At 39.8% G+C, this 15,938-nt stretch overlaps 1 protein-coding gene across 1 annotated transcript in view; it reads left to right on the top strand.

Moving 5' to 3' along the window:
* GPLD1 (glycosylphosphatidylinositol specific phospholipase D1) overlaps positions 1-15,683 on the top strand; it is a 22,437-nt gene extending 6,754 nt beyond the window's left edge. Inside the window, exons 5-25 of the mRNA XM_010004527.1 lie at positions 361-471; positions 737-785; positions 1,245-1,299; positions 2,500-2,607; positions 3,331-3,358; positions 3,446-3,585; positions 4,542-4,607; positions 5,680-5,800; positions 6,343-6,482; positions 7,064-7,250; positions 8,077-8,187; positions 9,156-9,230; positions 9,631-9,787; positions 11,812-11,953; positions 12,480-12,579; positions 12,669-12,762; positions 13,333-13,509; positions 13,802-13,962; positions 14,217-14,243; positions 14,337-14,387; positions 15,597-15,683. Of these exons, the coding sequence (XP_010002829.1) occupies positions 361-471; positions 737-785; positions 1,245-1,299; positions 2,500-2,607; positions 3,331-3,358; positions 3,446-3,585; positions 4,542-4,607; positions 5,680-5,800; positions 6,343-6,482; positions 7,064-7,250; positions 8,077-8,187; positions 9,156-9,230; positions 9,631-9,787; positions 11,812-11,953; positions 12,480-12,579; positions 12,669-12,762; positions 13,333-13,509; positions 13,802-13,962; positions 14,217-14,243; positions 14,337-14,387; positions 15,597-15,683 (2,187 nt within the window). The remainder of the gene's footprint in view (positions 1-360; positions 472-736; positions 786-1,244; positions 1,300-2,499; positions 2,608-3,330; positions 3,359-3,445; positions 3,586-4,541; positions 4,608-5,679; positions 5,801-6,342; positions 6,483-7,063; positions 7,251-8,076; positions 8,188-9,155; positions 9,231-9,630; positions 9,788-11,811; positions 11,954-12,479; positions 12,580-12,668; positions 12,763-13,332; positions 13,510-13,801; positions 13,963-14,216; positions 14,244-14,336; positions 14,388-15,596) is intronic.
* The last annotated feature ends 255 nt before the right edge of the window (positions 15,684-15,938 follow it).

Genomic DNA, 15,938 nt, shown 5'->3' with positions numbered 1-15,938 from the left:
ATGCCTTTCTCTGCTCTGTGTGCCAACACCCATGGTGGGAGGGGGATTGACTACTTGGAAGTGTTTGCTCCTAGTCCAGAAAAACACTTTACTACACATCTAAAGTATACAAGTTGTCCTGTCATCAGCCATGTAAATCTGTGGCCCTGGACTGTATGAAGTGCTTTAAGCTTCTCAAGTCACAAAAAGTGACTCCAGCATCAAGGAATGAAGGGCCAACCCTTTGTCATGCTAAGTTGCTGATTTGGAAGAGCTCCTCACCTGTATTCTTATGTGATTCACTAACATTAAATGCTCACCTCTTCTTAACGACAGGAGTAAAATTACTGACATTACTACAAGTAGATTGTTCTTGTGTAGGCTACAGAGAAGCTGGTGGCTTTCTTGTTTGGAATTGCCTCACATATGGTGGCAGATGTTAGCTGGCATAGCCTGGGCATCGACCAAGGATTTCTAAAGGCCATGGGAGAAGTAAGCCTGCATTACTTTATTTATTGATAATAACTGGATTTATTGGAGTTGATAGCTTAGCTTTAGATGCTGATGGGGAAGAAGAGAAAAGCTGGAACCTTGTTTTAGGAAGATTTCCAGATGTAATGTCACAAACTCTGTAAGAATGAAGTAGGTCAAGTTTGGAACATGTAAACTTCAGGGCTGCTTGGACAATTTGTTTCTGCTTATATGTTTGTATGAAAGGATGAGTAAAATAAAGTTTTCTTGGTTTTCTCTTCTCCAGATTGATTTTCAAGGTTCATACTCAGAAGCTCACAGTGTTGGTGATTTTGGTAATGTTTCTCTTTGCTGATCGTAGATCCTTCTGTTGGAATAAGTAGCCCCCTTCAAAAACCACAGCAGGTGATTCTGACTCTTCCCTTTGCAATGCAGGAGGCAGGAATGAGTCATATGGACACTGTATTCTTACACAGCTTGCAAAACCTTGCTGTCCCTGTCCTCATGCACCATGTTTCAGAAGCACCTGTATTAAAGCCAGAACACAAGCTGAAGGATGCTAAAGTTTAAATGGAGTCAATACTATGGTTTGAAATAATTATCTGGAGGTATAAAATAGGCAGCACACTTTCAGGTGAACCATTTATGTATTCTGAATACACAGCTGGATAATCTACCATATAAACGTAGATAGCATAACCATAAATAGCTTCATCTGTGCTGCTACCCATGGTGGATGCTTAACAGGTTTTGTTTGTTGGACTTTGTGGGTTTTTTCATCCTTCCATCTGCAGGAGGAGATGTGCTGAGTCAGTTTGAGCTGGATTTCAGTTACCTCTCATCAAACTGGTAAGATCATGAGTTTACATTCTTTGTTAATTATTTCTGCTTACTCTGTGTACTTGCTGTGTTTTAGCAAAATGCTGTGCTGCTTCATCTTTCTTTCAAAGGTAACCTTACTGGAATTTTTCTGAGTTTCATATTCCTTATATGCGTAATTAGTGTTCCCTGGCATGAAAAACGGGAAGGGCAGAAGAAAAAATAATTCTACATATAGGAACACAGCAAGAAAGGTTGGAATATTTATTTCTGAAGGGAATTATAAGTTACTATATATAAAATAATCAGTGAAAAAGGTTTGCTGGAATGTGCTAGCAGTTAGTTAAATAACTCAAATAAATCTCATTTAGATTTCCATTTAAAATTTTGGAAGTTCACAATATTTATGGTTATAAATGCTGTGGAATTCATACAAGTTTGAAAAGCATGAAAAGAAGCAGTAGTTTTATATATACACTTTTTTTTTCATGCCTCTTTTTTTCTGCTGCTAGTGGGTTGTTTGAATAATTTGAAGTAAGATGTAGTTCATGTAGGTGTAGGAGGCACAGTTCATTAACAAAACTCCAGCACAGCTATGGTAAATTTCTGCCTGGCTAGAAGGAGATTTGCCACAGGTCTAGGACACCTGGCTGCCACCAGCTGTTGGCTAGACACATCTGCACAGCTGGCTCTCTGCTGGGACACTTGCCCACCAATGGGCAGGTGACACTTGTTCAGCCCTGTGAACAGAACTTCGGGGAGCAGGGAGCTCTGCTCAAGGTGCTCTGATTTGTGCAAGGAGACTGTGTCTGTAGGGGAGTTCAAGTGCATGAGTCACATCATTTATAACATGAAAAATGAACAATGAGATAAAGGCAACTCAATTGAATGTACTCCAAAGAGCTTGTTTCAGGTCACAGTCCTGAACATCACTTTTAAAAACTGTGTTTTGATGTTTCTTTTGGTTGCATTTGTTTAACATCACTTATAGAAAATATCTCACATTTGAGGAATTGTTCTACAGGTTTTGGAGTTTGAAGATAAAGAGAAGAGTGACATGTAAAAAGTAACTGTACCTGCAATCTCTGGCTTTTGTAAATCTTCATGACCTTATATAGTCTTTGGAAATTTAGACTGTTCTAAAGCAGACAATTGTTATTACAGAAACTGTAATATTTTATCAAGTGATGTGGAAAAACTCTTGTTACAATACCTTTGTCTTGTTTTTAGGTATGTACCTGTCAAAGACCTAGCAGCTATCTATAAGGAGTTTTATGGAAGAGAGATCATAACTGAAAGCACAATTACTGACTGTACTTACCTGCTGTTTCTTGAACTGTAAGTTGAACAACTTTGTCTGAGTTTTCCTAAGTGAAGCATATGTAGGAAAATTATGATAATCCTATTTGAAATGCTAGGTGAGAAATATATGCATTGAGGCCAGCAATATAGACTTCCTGCTAGACCCCAAAATCATAAAACACCTGAATTTTTTTAACACTAGAATACAAATTTGGATTTCTTAATAACTGTTACATTGATTGTTACACCAGAGATTCATCATCTTAGCTACCTAACACATTTAAGCATTTAATGTATTTATGCCTATTTATGTGAGAGCAGCTGTGTCTTCAAGTAGCATTGCATCATGACATGTTAGCAATATAGTTTTCATGTACTGAAGTAGTGTACATAAGTAGGTGGCTTACTTACACTTTATGCAGATCCTTTCAAGTCCAAGAATCATTCAAAAGAGACTTTTGATATCTAGCAGTGTCTGCTTTTGATTGTCCTAAACCCCCTAGCCATTTCCTTAATTTCAGTTAATTACCAAGAGTCATACAGCATTTGCAAACATTGTGAACCCCTCCAAACTAAGGGCAGCAATAAAGCTTGGATCAGTACCTCTCACATTATAGCTTTTAATCATGTATTAACACCCAACAAGGAAATGCAATGACTTGTGTAGTATTTACGATACAGAAGACTTGAAAAGAACTGTGTAAACAATTAAATATTATGTAATGAAGAAAATTTATTTCTGAAGATTTTTTTTTTCAGGCATGGAGAAAGACTTGCTGTTGCCAAGGTTGGTTTTCTGTTTTCTTTGTAAAAATGAACTTATAACATGAAGAGGATGTAATCCATCTTACTAAGTATGTTGCTTGTCTCTCAGCTTTTTCCAACATATGCTAGTAAATCTCCATTTCTGGTGGAGAAATTCCATGAGTATTTCCTTGGAGGAGTGGATGACATGGCATTCTGGACAAACAATATTTTTGAGCTGACGAGCCATATGCTAGAGAGTGGAACCAGGTATTGCTGTGTTTCCTGCAATATGACATTCAATAGTGAAGTTCTGACACTATTAGGTTCTTTCTTAGAAGGATGCTGACCTTTAAATCCTGACTTGGACAAAGGGATATGTGTGGCTGTGTTTTACCCAGCTGCACAGGATTAACTGGGCTTTGAGTTCCTGTTTTCTGTAGGTTCACAGTCCTTTCCCCAGGCAAGGCTGTGGTGTGCCCAGCTTATACTTGACAGGGAAAACTTGGGGCATTCTTTAAGACTCACTCAAGGACCTGCTTAAATGTTGCATAGCCATGCCCTGAGGTCTTGCCTGGCAGTCTGAGTTGTGGCTGCACCTTCTGGCTGCTGTCATCAGCCAGCAAAAATGGTCCTTCCTAGGGAAGAGCAGATACTGCCTTCAGACCCTGAAGGCAGATAGGATTACAGAGAGTAAGAACATATATTCTAGTGTTGTAAACTCAGGCTTGTACTCAGAATATCTTATTTTTAATAGAAATTCTGGCCCTGTACTGCTCTTGTACAAATGTAAACTTACTATAAATAACATTAGAATACTAGCAATGGCAATGAATCCATCCATTTATATGGAAAATATCACTGTAGATATTTTTGGAAATGATGTTTGAAGTACAATATGGCATAATCTGTTGTGTCCTTTGTCCTGAATGGCACTTGGATTAAAAATGTTTTAGACTAATAGAATTAGCAGGACCTGCTACGATAAATTTTGTTAGTGAGTTATATAAAAACATGCAAGATTAATATAGAACTGTATCAAGGTCGTTAAAATAAATATCCAAGGGCTTTCTAAGGATTATAATGTTGCTCTGATTTTGAATGAGCAGGGTTTCTTGAGAAAACTGCTTACTTCTAGCAGAGGAATCAGTAAGGATAAAAGTTGTATTTTTAGTTTCACTTCGTTGCTGGAAAATCTTCAAAATGCATTTTGCGTATTTCTTTAGGGGCTGCTTTCTGCCTGAGAACCCTCTGTTTATAAACTGCACAAGGGATTACAAGGACAGTTACATGTAAGTATAGCTCTGAAGGTTAAAAGATTTACTGATGAGAGTTCTCCACTAATGTGGACAGTGAGCTATTGAAAATTAGAGATATTTTGATTTATCTTTTTATGTGGAAATTTGAGATACTCTTAACATGAATAATTGAGTTTTGCATATGGGAACAGTGCAGAACCTAGGAGAGACTTCTGCCTTCCAGCTTAAGGACAAGAATACTTACCTAGCACTTGAATTGCATCTTCACTTTTTTTTGTGGTTGTCACTCTTGCTTCTACTATCTACTATGTCCAGTTCTGGGCCCCTCAGTTGCAGAAGGACAGGGAACTGCTTGAAAGAGTCCAGCACAGAGCTACAAAGATGATGAAGGGAGTGGAACATCTCCCTTATGAGGAAAGGCTGAGGGAGCTGGGTCTCTTTAGCTTGGAGAAAAGGAAACTGAGGGGTGACCTCATCAATGTTTACAAATATGTAAGAGGTGAGTGTCAGGGAGATGGAGTTAGGCTTTTCTCAGTGATGACCAGTGATAGGACAAGGGATAATGGGTGCAAATTGGAACATAGGAGGTTCAAGGTGAATATCAGAAATTTTTTTTTTACTGTGAGAGTGACAGAGCACTGGAACAGGCTGCCCAGAGAGGTTGTGGAGTCTCCTTCACTGGAGACATTCAAAACCCACCTGGATGCGTTCCTGTGTGATGTGCTCTGGGTGACCCTGCTCTGGCAGGGGGGTTGGACTAGATGATCTTTTGAGGTCCCTTCCGACCCCTAAGATTCTATGATTCTATGATTCTACTAATCAGGAAACTACTGATTCATATTTACCCTTACCATAGCTAAATTCTCTCCTGATTTATGTACAGAAATATGGAACTCAGCTGTTTGGAGCACAAGTGTGTGTGTTCTTCTAGCAAACATCTCAAGAGAAACCAGCCTAATTGGTATCTCTTAAGAACTCCACTTATACATGGGAGAAATGGCCACCTGATTGCAGGCAATATATTTGCTTCTCCTAGCTTTGTAATAAAATCTTGAAGTAATTAATTCAGTTATATTAATTATCACTACCTTCTTCATTTTAGCAGAAACAAACAATCAAAACATGAACATCATAAGGATGCAACTCATTTGCTTACAGAAGCAGTTGAAAAGAACATAAATTATACAGAGAGAGGAGTTCACTTCAACATACAATCTTGGGCAACAGTAAGTGAGAAGTGACAGATATGTCAGGTAAAATACAGTTCTGTATAAAATTGTTTTAATTTCTGTCTGAGTTGCTGCTCGATGAAGCAGGGTCTCAGAACATTAACAATAGCCTCTCAGTTTTCTTCATGAAGATTCCAGTATCATTATTAATCTATATATGTATATGTATAATGTAAATATTCAGTTCTTACACTTTCCTCAGTATATAGTGAAGTTAAAACACATCTTGCAGTACCAAAAATGACCATATATATCTTTAGTACTTACACTTCAGTATTTACATTTTTCAGAATGGTGTGATCACTTTTTGGGATTAAGAAGTTCCAACAAAGCACAATAGTATTGAGCAATTAGCAGTTCTCCATTTCAAACTTACAGAATTTGTCTCTTTCTAAAATGGTGCTTGTGATCTGAGTCTGCTTAGATCAGTGTGGCGATTTCCGCTGTTGGTGACTTGGTTTCTGAAGTGCTCCATCATGTTTTAGAGTTTCAGTCTGTATTTTAACCCTTCTTGTGTCTCTTTATTGGTTTTATTTCAGAAGTCCCTCCACTTGATAAACCGTGCTTTTACAACCAGTATATGGAGGGCATTAGCAGCTACACATAAAAAATCTTCTAAGAACATCTCCAGGCCAACAGCTTCGTATTTTCTGACTTCGCCCTATGCTAGACTTGGATGGTTGGTAATTGTTTTCCTTCCACCTCCCTCATAATTTCTGAAAATTTTGAGTACCCAAAAAAATATGAATGTTGATTCTTTGGATACTCTTTAAAGGGTGACATTCCAAATAAATTAGTGGTACAAATGTGGCTGAATGGCATACATTGTCTGTCCAGAGCAACAAGTTAACCCATCAGACCTTTCTTTCAGATGTTAACGTAAACCTCTTTTTTTTGTAGGTACTGGGTAAAACTTCCAAAAATTTCCATTCAGAAGTGAATTCTAGTCAGACAACTTCTTTTTTTTTTTCTTTTTGACAGGTTGTATTGTAGTTTTTTTACATTCTCTCCTTAGTGAAAGAGCTCAAAGCTCTGTGTGTGTCTAAGCTCAGAATGAAAGGGACCAAAATTAGAACAACACCATCTCTAGTTCTGAACAGTATAGGAACATTGGTACTGGTGTTTGGTTATTGGTCGGGGAAAGGGACAACTGGATGCTACCAACTGGCCTTTGGACAAAAACAGATGGAGAAAGACAGGTCTTGGTTTACCTGGGAGCTAATGCTATGTTTTGGTTTTTTTTACTCCCTTGCTGTGCAGGGCAATGATCTCAGCTGACCTAAACCAGGATGGATATGAAGATCTGGTGGCTGGAGCACCAGGGTACAGCACACTGGGCCATGTTCAGATAGGACGGGTGTATGTGGTCTATGGCAATGAGTCAGGTTTGCCAGCAGAGGACATGGATCTAGATGAGAAAGCAGATCAAGTACTACAGGGTCATCAGGTAAGGGACCAAGTCAGGTATTTGTCACTTACTTTCTTTTTTGTCTCAAAATGTGGTAAATTGAGCAACAGTATCATTAACATGTACAAGGATTATTCTTGAAATGCCCCTCCTGGTGAAAGGGTATATAATGCTTTACAAGAAAATAACTGTTGCCTACGTCACAAGAACAATTAAAGAAATGGTGATCTGTAAGTTTGATTTTATTACTGTGCCAGGTAGGTGGGAATTGGAACATAATTTGCCCTTGAATAAAACTGAGGTAGTGTCTCAATAAGTCAGTATAGCTCATTTGGGTCCCTGCATTTAAGAAAATATTGTGACTTTCCCTTCCTTTTTAATCTAAAATTATTAATTCAATATAAGTTTCAGTTCCTCTGAAGCTACATTTTTTTCATTAATTGATAACTTCTCACAAATCCATTGCTTGCCTATTCTGAGGGTACATGTTATATAAAAAAAATCGTAATAAAGATGATCCTGTATAGACAATGTGTTTATTCACAAAGAAGTGAATATAGAGAGATGAGATACATTTTCTTTTAATCTGTTTCTGTGGTTATAAACCATGGAGTAACAGCTGCTTTCTTCTTAGTGTTTTAGTAGGTCACAGCTAAAATGCTGCTAAGAACAAAGATCATAGGTTTAACATCAATGGTGTGCTGGACTCAGAAGAAGCAGCAGTGCCATATTTTTGGTATAGATTTTGTTGTCATCTCTGTTTCCAGTTCTTCCCTGTGCTACAACTGCAAATGTGCATTAGGTTTTGACGGTTTTGTATTTAAAACATCTGTTGTTTTCATGGGAGCAATCCCTCTTCTTTTAGCCTTCAGGGAGATTTGGTTCTGCCTTGGCAGTCCTGGACTTCAATGAAGATGGAGTGCCAGATCTGGCAGTTGGAGCCCCTTCTGTGGGATCTCGGTTTCTCACTTACAAAGTAAGAAACATGCAGGAGTTGGTTGGGTTTTTTTCCCCCCTCCAAACAGAACATTTTTACTAATAAATATATTTTAGAACAGTGAAATGAAAGAGAGAATTTCTGTTGTTGCTCAAGGTGACACTGCAATTTAAACACAAACGTTTGTGGGTACTTTGAGCAGAGCAATGACAGCTATTTCTGTTTCTATTTCAGTGGCCTTTTTGAACATAAGAAATCCAAATCAGATTGCAACTTGGCAGCACTGATGTGTGTGAAGTGTGGGGAGCCATTTGTTAAATACAAGTGCACCCTTTTTATTTAGGAACAAAGAGTCTGGAAGGGACCTGATGGGTCAGTGAGCCTTGTCATCTGGTGTCACAAGCAAATGATACCTAAAATTATATGAACACAGACATACTTGCTAAGATAATCAAGTTACAGAGGCTTAATGATTTGCCTCCTACCAGATAAGACCATGTAATGTTTTCTGAGTATTTTCAGCCAACTGAGAGGAAAAATGTTTTGGTTTAAATCACATCCATTCAGCTTAAAACTCTTCAGAATTTCAGATACTAACTTAGATGCATGAATAGGAATTTAAATGCTCTTATGTAGACCCACTAGTTTGGAAAATTGCATGCATCTATTGTTCCTGGCACTGTGTGCCATTGCATAAAATAATTGTTAACAAAATTTGAGCCACCTGAAGTTGTGTATAACAAATGCAGTCATGTCCTTGCACCTTACCCACAGCATGGTGAAAATGTACTTATCTGTATTTCTCTTGTTTGTCACCTGGTTATAACAGTACCCATTACAGTGTGGGTATTAAGTTCGGGGTGGAAAAGCCAGTATTATGATGAAACTCTGCTAGGAAAAATGCTGTTGTATTAATAACCTTTGCAGAACTCTTTCACTCCTTGTTCTTTGTATTGGTTTTTGTTCTGGGTGCTGACATGCTTTATTTGCTTTTCCTTACTGTTTAGGGTGCTGTGTATATCTACTTTGGCACTGAGGGAAGAAGCTTGGCATCCCAACCAAATGTTACCATAACTTGTCAGGTATATTAATCATGAGGCTAACATGAGGCTACACAAGCAGGAGGTGAGGTAAAAGGGAGAGGGGCTTGTGGGCTTAAAGAAAACCAACACAACATTAAAATAAACTTCTTATTAAAAGGGAATTTAGACTGATGGGGGTGGTGCAAGCAGATGCTTTCCTGGGTTGGCTGTATGTGGGAAAGACATTTGTACTCCAGTGCAGGGGAGGCAGCAGGGTGAACAGAAAGATGCATAAGCCCACTGAAAACACTCCAAAGAAAACAAAACTGAAGGGAGGGAGCGGGAGGGTATTTTGACCAGAAGCAGGCAGAGTTAGCTCTTTAGAAGTAAATTGCTCTGTTTTGTTACTAAATCGATGGTTTTAGTTCCATTTCAGGCTTAAACTAACTGTTTATTGCAGTATTCCTACTGTAATCTTGGTTGGTCCCTCCTGGCAGCTGATGTTGATGGGGATGGAAACGCTGATCTGGTTGTGGGCTCTCCTTATGCACCTGGTGATGGGCAGCAGAGAGGTTTTGTGGTTGCATTTTACTCTTATTTCAACAGGAGTGATCAAGGTAATATTTATTGAGTAAATTAACCCTCCCATATTTTATGTGACTGTTCATTTGTTCCTGATTAATCACACGATAATCCACTTTCAAAAGGATCTCAGGAGGTGTCTAATGCAGCCTCCTATTCAGTAAGGGGACAGCTATGAGTTCAAACCAGATTACTCAGGGCTTTATCCAGCTGGGTGTTAAAAACCTCCAATATAGAGATTGCATGTGCACCCTGGGCAACTGTTCCACTTTTTGGCTGTCCTCATAGGAAAAAAAAGTCTTGTTACAGCCAGTATGAACCTCTGTTGTTCCAGCTTGTGCTCATTGTCTACTGTTGTCCCACCATGCATAGTGAAGTCAGAGGCACAGAAGCACTGAGTACCTGGGCCACTGGGGAGAACCTGGCTCTATCTCTTTGTTAACCTCCTCATAGATACTGGCAGGCTGCTGCCTCTCAAAATCTTCCCTTCTCCTGTCCCTCACTCTCTGAGCTCCAGCCCCCAACCATCTTGGGGGCCTTCTACTAAATTTGCTCCAGTTTATCAACATCTTTCCTGTTTTGGAGGGTCCAAAACTGAACAATGTATTATAGGTGTGGTCTTAGGAGGAGTAAATGGGGAATTAACCACTTTTCTCTGTCTCCTCATCATGCTCCTGCTTATATAGCCTGGGGAGCCATTGGCAGCCTCTGCTGTCTGAGCACATTGCTGGCTTGTTCTCAGCTCTCTGGCCACCAGGTTCCCCAGGGCCTTTTCCACATGGCTGCTCCCCAGACAGTCTGTCCCCAGCCTGTATTGCTGCAACAGCATCTCCTTTACCAGGGGCAGGGCTTTGCATTTGTCCTTAATGAGTGTTATGAGGTTCCTGTCAACCTGTCTGGGCCCCTCAGGACGGTAGCTCTGCTCTCAAGTGATACAGGCCTCTCCTCAGTCTCCTGTCACCTGCCAACTTGATAAAAGGGCATGTTGTTGCCTTCTCCTGATCATTTATGAAAGTGTTGAATAGGAGTGAGTCTAAAGATAGACCCCTGAAGGCACTCCACTTGTCACAGGCATTCGGAGTATAACCCAGCCCTGTTAGAGTGATCATCTCAGCCAGGTTTTTCCCATCTGGTGTCCCTGCTCATAAGCAGGGAGGTTGGAACCTGATGATCTTTATGGCCCCGTCCAACCTTAACCACTCTATAAAGCTATGGTTGTCCACCCATCCAGACTGCAGTGTCCAAGCTTGGATACAAGAACATTGTGGGAGACAGTGTTGAAAGCCTTGCTAAAGCAGTGGATTTGACTGTGTATTGGTGATATTAATGCAGACTCCCTGGTCTTCCTTGGAAATTTGCAATTTTACTTTAAAAGATGAATTTTTATCAATTTGTATGCTTCTTCCTATGGGTAAAGAGGAATGCTGTAAGTGAACACAGCTAATGAGTACAGGTGATGAGGACTTGTGAATGAGGGAGGAAAGGCTACACGTGGACCTCAAAGGTAACAGGGCTTGGGCAGGATATGCAGGTATTCAGAGCTTGGTCAGAATGATGTCATGGAGATTTCCAATGACACTCAGTTTTTGTGGCTTATTCTATTTTATGTAAAATTAAAAACTGCAAGGAAAATGGGTTTCAAAACACTGCTGGCTCACATTTTTCAAAACCAAAACACAGAACAAGTGATCTGGATTAAAGCCAGAATACTTGGAAGCTCCCTGCCCACCACCCTTGATGAATTACAAGTTCTTATGAACAGCTCCAGTGTTATCCTGTCCCTGAGAAGAAGCCACTAATTTAGGGCAGGCTTGACTGATAAGTTTTGTGGTACTTTGTGTAGGCTATTGCAAGGATTTAGGAGGAGGCTGTGTTGAATAAAGGCTTTTAGCAGCCAGTACAGTTGGAGTCTGAGCAAGCAAAATTAGCAGTAACTGGTGCCATATCATGAATGGTGTAACTTTGCGTATAGAAATGTACTGTCATAGGATGAACCAGTGGAGGATTTTTCTATGGCAGGGTACACCAAGATTTAATTCATCTTTTTCTGTTCTGTCAGGACTTCTGTCAGTAGAGGATGCCAACTGGATGGTGAAGGGTGAAGAAAACTATGCTTGGTTTGGATTTGCCCTGGACAGCTGCCAGCTGGAGAACGTAACGTTGCTGCTGATTGGTAGTCCTACTTGGAAGAGCTGTGCTGGGTGTGTGGTATATGACAGCTTGCTTTCTCCTCCATTCTGCCCTGCTTCTGCAATGGTTGAGCCTTTTTGGGAAGTTTCCTCATTGTCCTGCTTAGAATATTTTTATGCCTTCATCCTTCCTCATGAAAGGGGATGTTAGTGTTTTTAGACCCTCTGTAGAGAGGGACCCTCTATAGAGAGGGTCCTTGTTGTTTACAGACATTTAAGAATTTGTTTGGTTTTCTTCAGAGGGGGAAGAAGGGGTACAAAAATGTCAACAAATATTCCAATAGATAACTTTGAGATAGCATTATTCAAGAAAACCAAACACAAAATTGTATTGGGTAATAAAAAAGTTGATAGACAGTGCCCTAAATGTCTTATAACTACTTAGAACAAGAATGAGAAGTGTTAAAATATATTTCTAGAATTGGGCAGCCACTATTATTCCAAACTAAAAGGGGAAAATATTTTAAAAGGAGCAATCCTAGTTGAATGTGCAAAAACATGTTATTACATAAAAATATGTTTTGCATTTTAATTCAAGCTGCAGTCCCTTCTCATCGGATGTCAGACAGAGTGTTGGGAAGGTGTATGGGTATAACCCACCAAGCACAAAGCACTGGTTTGCAGTAACTGGAGACAAGGTAGGCCTCCTTCTGTAGTACATGAATGAATAATTTGCAATCAAGTGACATGCTGTAGAAATGACATAGGTGTTTTAAAAATCTAACAGGCAATGAGCAGAATGGGTTTGTCTCTGGCCAGTGGTGTGATGTCTGTGGCTGGGATCACAAGGACAGTTTTGCTGGTGGGTGCACCTACTGCAGGTATGTCCTTCTGAAAACTGGAAGCTATTTCTGCTTTGGGATGTCTGTTTCTGTATGGCTGGAGAACAGATGCAAAGTTACAAGTTAGAAAAGGTACCTATTAATTGCCACCTAATTAAAAAAAAATCTAAATTGACAAATAATCACTCACCTGCATATGCCTTACCTGTAGAATACTGTGCCTCAACCTGAATGGGATTTTTCCTTCCTTAAGTTAGTACAGCAGCATTACTGCCTTGCACTGTTTTATGCAGCAGTGATTTGCTAGTAGGCAGCGTGTTTCTAGGAACTAAAGCAACACCCTGTTTTTTCCTTACTCTTGTCAGTAGACCATGAGGAATAAGGACGGTAAAAAGGTAGAACTCTTCTTTGAATGCTTATTTCCCTTGCTGCTATTGCTAAGAGATTGTTCCCATGCTAATTAGTGTTAATGCTGTTTGCTCTTATTAATAAATGATACTAATTTTGTCTATGTATGCAGTGCCAGTATTACCTGCTGTCAGCGTTTTGCAAGTGCTAAACCAGAGTCCCTGTCTGATGCTCAAATTCAATTACTTCTTTTTTTCCCAGATAGCCTGTCTAGGATTTCATTTCTGTCCTCAGTGCTGCACCAGGCTGGCCTGGCTCTGATATATGATCTGACAGACAGCACCAACCCTTCTTTGCTCAGCACATTCAGTGGGGACAGGAGGTTTTCTCGATTTGGAGGAGATGTATACTTAAGTGACCTGGATAATGATGGACTAGGTAAATATGTAAAGCCTGATTAATCTAGGTCAGAGGTGGCATGTTTTACTTTTGGCAGTGGGAAGACTGGTCACCTGCATACTCTAAACATAAGTGCTAAACACAATCTGCTTCTTCAATTGATTTGTGCAAGTATTCCATTGTGCCATGTGGGGAGGCATTTCTAAAAGTCCAAGCAGCTTAGAAATGGAAACATTTTAGCTGTCATCATTAATTGTGGCCAACTCTCTGGTGTTTTGGTCTAGAATGATTTAACTTCTGATGTGTTACGTCTCCCTTGTAACATTTGCAGATGAAATGATTGTGACATCCCCGCTGCGAACTAGCGATATCACCACAGTACTGCTTGGTGGGGCAGCTGGCCATGTCTACATTTACAATGGGAAACAGGCATCCTCAGGGAATGTGACAGGCCACTGCAAATCATGGGTCTCTCCCTGTCCTGAGGACTGGGTAAGAAAACCAGAAAGTGAAATGAAGACACAAGGTCATAACAATAGCTAATTAACTGCATCTAGTGCAAGTATCTAGTGCATTCTGACTTGGTTTCAGAAGACTAAAGATTTCCTATGTTTTTGAATCTGTATGATTTGGGTCCTGCTCTCTCTTGAATTACTTTGCTGTTTAGGAGCCAGGGTTATTGCACTGGTCTCCTAATCTCCCAGTGTGGTTCTATCCACTCATTTATTTATTTTTTCCTTCTTCAGGCAGAGTATGTTCTGATTTCTCCTGAGGTAAGTAACCAGAAAAGAAACTACAGAGAGAAATTAAAAAGTCCCACTTTTTTTTTTTTTTAAGCAGCATTATAATAAGCAGTTATTTTACAGGAACGATCAAGATTTGGGAGTTCTGTTATCACAGTGAAATCTGAAAGAAAGGTGAGCAAAATTACTGCTGTCAATTCCTTCATAGCATCTATCTCACTTGCATGTACTAGCCAACACCTCACATACATATCCTAGTAATTTGCAGAACTCTTAAGTGTTTGACATAAATAATTGTCATTTAAGTCACTCTCTAGTAATTAAATGAACCAAATAACTAACAATAAAAACCATTTTATAATGTGAACTATGGAGTTGTCAAAATGTTGGCACCTGACACCCGAATTAAAGAGATTGCTTTAGAACAGCCTGACCTCTAAACTGCTTAGGAGTTTGCTGAACACTTGCATGGTCAATCAAGTGTAGGTGCCAGCTGGCTTAGCTGTTCAAACCAACCTGTCTGCAAAGTGGATGCTCAGCTATGGAGTAAAGCAGGCCCCTAACCACCTCTCTGTTAATACAGGCTCACTGTCCTAGTAAATTAATTGCAGTGAACACTGTTCATAGTTGAGTATTTCCAAGCACAGAAGCCCAGTTCTTACCTCAGTGATGACTGATGGTTTTATGTACCTGTTTGTTTCCCTCAGATGCCCATTACTTTTTACCCAAAGTCAATTCTTATGTTTGTATGATGCACTGGGTGACCTTTCTTTTCATCTTGAAGGTTACTTAGTGCTTGTTAAGCTGAGGGGAGTCCAGTGTTCTGCTTACTCTGATATAACCTGTGTAAGAACTGAGGTTTTCTCTGCGAGTACTGAGAAAGCCCTAGGCCTACGCTGAGGAGGTGTGCAACCGGTCTTCAGCAATTGGTGTTTGACTTCCTGGTGCTAAAACATGCACTGGAGAAACACCTGGAAGAGTGAATGCTTCTAAACTAGCTTAGGATGCATAATCCAACACCTGAAACAGGCATTGCTGATGGTTTCTGCATGAGTGCAAGTGAGGCAAGCAGTTGTATTCCTTTGCTATGGCACCAATCCAGTCCACACCAGCTTCATTTTACCCCTGAGAAATAGTTTACATTGGCAAGGTAATTATTTTACCAGTTTGAGCTTCTTCCAGTTCCCCAAACGAAATAAAAGTCTGTTTGCCAAACTGTTTTGTTAACCGCTATTCTGATAAAGCGGATTACCCTCTTGCTTCTCCTGATCACATTTCTTTGGTACTACTGACGTGAAAAAAACCTGGCTTCCAGTAGGGAAGCTGAAGGCAATCATGCACCTCCTGTTCCATTTTGCTCACCCTTGTTCTGTGTCTCTACAGAAAGAAGTTGTGGTGGCAGCAGAGAGAAGTTCAGCAAAAGCTCGGCTTGGTGGAAGGCTATTTGTCTACTCTAAAAGCTCATGGTAGCCTTTAAGATAAGGGCAAAGCTGGTCTTTTAGTGAAGAATCAATCTAGTATCTGTGATACTTTCCTTAACCCATAGAAAGCAACAGATCACACAACAGCAATGTTTTAATAGAGAAATGTCTCAGAAAGCTAGACAGGGTCCTAGATAGTACTAAGGGAGTGATGGATGGTCACTGTAAGTCAAGGGGAATATGAGCATTCATGATAGTTTGATTTACACACCAACCAAACTTTTCTCAGTCATGTAATAGCACA

The sequence above is a fragment of the Chaetura pelagica genome, unplaced genomic scaffold (assembly GCF_000747805.2).
Source record: "Chaetura pelagica isolate M959 unplaced genomic scaffold, ChaPel_1.0 scaffold78, whole genome shotgun sequence".
In the NCBI taxonomy this organism is placed as follows: Eukaryota; Metazoa; Chordata; class Aves; order Apodiformes; family Apodidae; genus Chaetura; species Chaetura pelagica.
The sequence above is the reverse complement of the archived record's forward strand: the minus strand, read 5'-3'. Positions and strand labels throughout refer to the sequence as shown.